The sequence below is a fragment of the Echinops telfairi genome, unplaced genomic scaffold (assembly GCF_000313985.2).
Source record: "Echinops telfairi isolate 266 unplaced genomic scaffold, ASM31398v2 ScPeMD7_7469;HRSCAF=8507_1, whole genome shotgun sequence".
In the NCBI taxonomy this organism is placed as follows: Eukaryota; Metazoa; Chordata; class Mammalia; order Afrosoricida; family Tenrecidae; genus Echinops; species Echinops telfairi.
This window is the reverse complement of record NW_022111373.1, coordinates 130,812,623-130,818,918: the sequence shown is the minus strand read 5'-3', so window position 1 is coordinate 130,818,918 and position 6,296 is coordinate 130,812,623. Positions and strand designations below refer to the sequence as shown.

Genomic DNA, 6,296 nt, shown 5'->3' with positions numbered 1-6,296 from the left:
TTAGCAATGTTTGTGTGGCAGGTGCAGGAATGGGCAGTATTTCATTCTGCTCTTTGGGGTTTCGCTTTGAGATATAAGCTCCTCAGAGACACCTAACAGCAAAAGTGAGACTTCTGGGTTTGAGTGGCAGAGTAGAGGAGATGGAGACACTGACAGACTGGTTTCTGACTTTGCTGGCTGGGATTTTGTCTCACTGTGCAGAGTAGTGTCAATGGCAGCCCATGATAGCTCCCAGCAAATGATCAGGCTTTGGCAACTCCATATTTCACCATGTTCTCAGACAAACTCTCACTGTGCTAAGAGCCACTGTGCCTCAAACACAGCAGATTTGGTTATCCCAGTTAAATCCCCCTTGTAAATGGCAAAACATGTACATTTTGAAAACTATTTGGGGGTTTAAAGAGAGCAGAGGTTTTAGAATTATCAAAATATTCATTCAGTGCCTATTCTATTCAGACACTGTGAACATCATCTTGTTATCTTGGATCAGGAGAATGAACCTTCGATGTGGCCACGTCAATTCTGACTCATCGGGACTCCATGGGGCAGGGTAGAACTGCCCGTGTGGCTTTCTGAGACTCTAACTCTTTATGGGAACCTCATCTTATTCCTGAGGAACAGCGAGTGGTTTTGAACTGCATGCTAGAGATACACAGTTGGTGTGTCGTGTTGGATGATATGTCCGATATCAACCCTCTGGTGAGTACTGCTGCAGATATCCAGATGTCTGTGCCCAGACCCCCCACCCCCCCTTGTCCTCTATGATTATATGAGTCAAGTCGACTGACTGCCATTTCAAACATTCTGCTGTAGAATTGAAGTACTCAGGCAGGGCTGTCGGCATTGTTTCTGGGTGTGCTTTGCTCGAAGCACAGAAGAGAAAAAGCGTGGTTCCATTACCTCACAGCGCTACTGCCCACATCGAGGTCCTCGGCAGTCACCGCCCCGATGATGGTCCCCACCGGCGTGTCTTCGTAGACCTCCATGGTGTACAGAGGCTTGCTGAACACGGGCGGCTCGTCCACGTCCAGCACGCTGATCTTCACCGTGGCCGTGTCTTTGAAGGGGCCCACGGAGTGGAATCGGTGGTCGAGGTGGACGTTGGAGGCCTCCACTTTAAAAGTATATGCCTTCTTGGTTTCAAAATCTAATGGCTGTGGGAAGGACAGAGGAAAAGTGAGAGGCAAGATCTATGCACAAGGTGACAGAAATAGCGTCTCCTGACTCAGAACAATTTGCAAATCCTAACCAAGTGTGCTGTTTTCCAGGTCTACGTTCCCTTTTCCTATATAATTAAGGGTTGGGAGCAGGGCAAGGGTGCGTGGGTGGGAGGGTGTGTGTGTGGGAAGGTGGGCTTTTAAAAGTGATCTTTTTAGCTTGTTCTCAGTTGCATTTGTGAAAGTGGCCTGAAGGCTTAAGCCTGTGCTGAGATTGCTTCTCTCTCCTCTTATCCAACACCGCCCTCATGTGGCAGTACGAATAAGTAACACTAGAAGACAAAATTAAATTTGGGCTTACTGCACTTGACTTGTTAGATCCCAGAGGAAATTTTGATAAACAACAAAATATATTTCGTTCCTGGATCTATTCACTTATGTTCATTACAATACTATGGTCCATTAACTACAGTTGATTCTAGAGGTCATGGCCCCAAAGGGATTATATCGGGATTTTAAATGTCCACAGTGGCAATTATGGGAAGTGTTGAACTGTATGCAATGGGCAGGGTACATGCACCTGCAAGGCACGTTAGAACGTATTTTGGTTTTAAGTCTATAAAAACAAATTAAGGAAGGCTTTCCAACATATAATTGGAAAATAATCTCTCCTTGCAGTCACCAATTCTCAATGTTTGCACTATAGCCGCATAGATTTATCCTTACTGTGGAAATTGGTCTTAGGGTGGCAGGAACTTAAAACATCACATTCCTAAACACTGTGGTATTTTGGTGCTTTGTGCGATAACTCTGAGCTCAGAGGCTTTTATTCACCTATGAAAAGAAGATACCACCCATTTCCCTATACCCTACTGATTTTCTGGGATCTTTAATTGTTTCTGTTTTCTAACATAACTCCTGCTAGTTTGACGCTAATGAACATCTCGTTCCTGGCTCATGTCATATGTCTCCTCTCCTCAGTACAGAAGGGGGATTTAAGGAGGTATATTTTCTCTCATCGACATCAGAAAAGGTCTTTTGTGCATTTGTTGTGATCAGGGAAGATAAAATAAACAAAAAAAGAAGACGATTCAGAGGTAGCATCCTCAAAAGAAATCAAAGGCTCTGGTGGCTATGGCAGGGAACTTTCACATTTCTTGAATTCGACAGGCAGTCTGTTCTGCGCTGTGTCTCCTCCAGGCTGGCCCGTGCATCTCGGCCCTGCCATAGCTCCCTTTCTCCCCAGCTTTTATGCCAAGCCCTCCGATTTCCTGGTTCATATTTTCAACTACCTTATACCCAATATCTTACTGTTTGCAAGATTTTTTTTTGCTTTGTTATGCCTGTTTGCATACAATATCGGTGTTCTTCAAATCCATTGATTTCCTATTAAGAATTTATCCTCCAACCAATATAAAGGCTTCACCCCTTATCCACACTCCCAGTAAAACTCAGTGCTATCAAGTCAATTGACTCCTAGCTTATAGTGACCCTGAAGTTCTAAGGCTAAAAATCTCTTCTAGTGCATACTGCTTCATATTTCTCCTTCAGAGCAGGGTTCAACCCTCCCACCTCTTGGTCAGTAGCCGAACACTTAACTCCCAGTTTCACCAAGCCTCCTTCAATAGGGATGAGCATACATAAAGTGTGTTGCTTTATAATGTACCCGTAGGTGACATGCCTCTAGGGACAGCAAGCGAAAGGACAAGCTCCTCCTCCATTTACCCTAACTAATTTGTTCTTTTATGAAAATAAGAGTCATAAAATGACAAGCAATTATCAAATTAGTAAAACAGTCATTCAGTGAGAAAAGAATAAACAGCTACAATGATGGGGGCGATCACTCTGTGGAAAGTCAACAGAAGACAAGAGACCAGGTTTCAAGTATTGGAAGAATGACCATGAAAGACAGAGGTGAGGCTGATGATATGAGATGCTGCATGGTGAATTAGTTGTCATTTACATTATTTGGGAGCGGTCTCTAGAATATTATGTCATTAAAAATGGATTGAATCAAAATATTGATAGTTTACTGGCAATAAACTGGGGTGTGCACAGGGAGGGCAGAGAGGCCAAAAACACATGCTTTCTCGTTGTCCTAAAGAAACGTAGAGAAGGGCGATAGATGTTACTTGAATGGATAGATGTCTTATTGAAAGAAATACTAAGTTCCCCGATTTCTGATTGTGCTCAGGAAAGTCGGATCCCGTGGTGATGCCTGAGAGAAACTGAAACACAAAATTCAAATGGAAAACAAGCAAACAACCGAAAGCACTGGTGTCCCATGAAGACAAAACAAAACTAAGCAAAACAGCCTCACGGCCCTCAAGTGACTTATGCTTCGTGGAAACCTCTAGGGCAGGGTAGGGTAGAACTGTCCTTGTGGGCATCCGCGGATGGCTTCAAACTACTGGCTTCAAGGTTCACCCCCCAGCGTGTACCCACACCACCAGGGTGTCACATGTGGTACACGCTACCACAGGGAGAGCCCAGGAATGTCCCAGGAGACTGTGTTCCATGGGAGTGTCAATGGCTGATGGTTAAGCAGGGCATCACCAGAAATTTCTGTAAGGCTTTCCTGAATGGACCCCATCCTCCAATCTTGTAGTTAGTAGCTGAGTTTTTTAAACTTTAGCACCACTCAGAGCCTCAATTCATGCCAAATCATATGTAAAAGTACATTTTCAGCTTTAATAAACTTGAAATGCTCTATTCATGTTCGATATGATATTTCTATGATAGCAGTCCCTAACTTGTAAGACTTCCACTCTAGGATGCTAACTGCAAGGTTGTGTGTTCCAACCCATCAAGAAGCTCTTCAAGAAAAAATCCAGGAAGTCTGTTACCATCCAGAACACACCCAAGACCTCCTTTATCCTTATGACAGCCCAGGAAAGTCACAAATTACTAAATAGGAAGTGAAGCTCCCTTTTCACAGAGGAACAAAAGAAGGGAAAGTGATCTTGGAAATCAGAGGATAGAGAATACTTCCAAGGTCATTCCCAGGAATGATCTAGATCATTCCTCTAGATCAGTGGTTCTCAATCTGCGGGTCGCGACCCCTTTAGGGATCTTAACGACCCTTTCTCAGGGGTCGCCTGGTTCATAACAGTAGCAAAATTACAGGTAGCAACGAAAATAATTTTATGGTTGTGGAGTCACCACAACATGAGGAACTGTATGAAATGTTCGCCGCACGAGGAAGGTTGAGAACCATGGTGTTGAGTGGAACTCTCCAGTTACAGATGACTTAGAGAACTGAACGACTTTAGGAACGCCTCAAGGAGCTCGGAGAGGACCTTGGTCAAAGCAACCAGAACGTATGGGTCTTTGTTATTCAGCTGCATGGAAATGAATTCTACCACCAAGAAGTACGTTTCAAAAGGGTAACTAAGCCTCTGATCAGCACTCAGCTGGTACTTCTACTTCAGCTTGGTAGGTCATTGAGCAGAAGACCCAAAACACTGAGACAGGAAACCAGACCCACTCTTGGAGGAATGTGCCTAAAATTGACGTACATCAGGCCAGACCAAAATAACAGGATCACGGAAAAGCAGATTGCTAACACTAAACCAAACAATAAATAGAATAACTTTCAGATCAAGCATTATTTTAAAACAATACAAAAACAAAACCAATGTATCCCCATTGAGTCCGCTTTAACTCACAGTGACCTTATAGCACAGGATGCAGCTGGCCCACAGGGTTTCCAAGGATGAACTCTTCCTGTAAGAGGCATGCGTTGTCTTGTCATTTTAGGTGTCGTTGGGTTCAACTGAGATCAACACTGGGTAGAACAGATATACATACTGCCCAGTCCTGCCCTGTTCTTATAATAAGTGTGTTTCAGCCCATCGTGGCAGCCCCAGTTTCAGTCCATCACGTTGAGGGTTTTCCTCTTTTTCATCGATGTCCCTTACTAAGCATGGAGTCCTTCCCCTTGCACTGAGCTCTCCTAGCGGCCTTCGGGGTTGGCATTGAGCTGTTCACTGCACAGGCAGCAGTTCACACCCACCAGACTTCCTGCAGGAGAATGATGACGTTTCCCCTCCTGGAAAGATGGACAGCTTCTGAAACTGTACAGTGAGGGATTGTAAACTTTAATAGACTCAAAGCCAGTGAGTTTGTTTGTTTATTTGATTGGTTGGTGGGGGAAGTATCACTAGTCATAATGTTTCCAAAGCACTTGAGGGAAAAACTCTCACGATCATCATTTCGAAGGAACACTCGGGCTGGACTTCTTCCAAGACCGATTTCTTCATTCTTTTGTCAGGTCAGGATGTATTCACATTCTTCTCTAACTCACACCATCATGTAAATGTATCAATTCTTCTCTGGTCTTTCTTATTGATTGTCCAACGTTCCCATTCATAGGAGGAAATTCACACTATCAGGGCTCAGGTAGCATGTTAAACTGAATCCAAGCTCACTGGCTTCTTACAGCAACCCTGGAGAGGGATCCTGAGCCTTAAATCTTTATAGGAAAAGACAGCCTCGTATGCATTCCTGCTGTCACCAAGTAGTGTCCTATTGACCCGACAGGACAGCCACACTCTCCCCTTTGATTTCAAGCTCTATCAGTATTTGTTGTTGTTGATGGGCACCATCCAGCCACTTCTAACCATCCTATCCCCAAGAGAACAAAAACACTGCCCAGCCTTGTGCCAGCTTCACAATTGTTCTTATGTTTGAGCCCCTCAATGCAGCCACTCCACCAACCCTCTTTGTTGAGAGTCGTCTTCTGTTTCACTGCCCCACTACTTTACCCAGCATGATGTCCATCTCCAGGAACTGGTCTCTCCTGTCCAAGGCATGTGAGAAAAGTCCCACCATCCTTGTCTGGAATACACATCCTGAATCTACTTCTTTCCAGACAAATCTGTTTGGTCTTTAGGCAGTCCATGGTATTTTCAATATTCTTATCCAACACCACAATTCAAACACATTGATGGTTCTTTGACATCCTTTATTCAGTGTCCAACTTTCACCATGCATGTCAGGCAATGGAGAATACCATGGCTTGGGTCAGGCCCACCTTAGGCCTCAAAGTCACAGCCACTCTTTTCAACACTTTAAAGAGGTCTTGTGTAGCCACTTTGCCCGATGCAACACCCCCTTTGATCTCTTGACGCGGCATCC

General features: G+C 44.3%; 1 protein-coding gene across 1 annotated transcript in view; it reads right to left on the bottom strand.

Moving 5' to 3' along the window:
* CDH12 (cadherin 12) overlaps positions 1 to 6,296 on the bottom strand; it is a 532,964-nt gene that overhangs the window by 62,713 nt on the left and 463,955 nt on the right. The window contains exon 7 of the mRNA XM_004698091.2: positions 901 to 1,154. Coding sequence (XP_004698148.1) covers positions 901 to 1,154 — 254 coding nt within the window. The remainder of the gene's footprint in view (positions 1 to 900; positions 1,155 to 6,296) is intronic.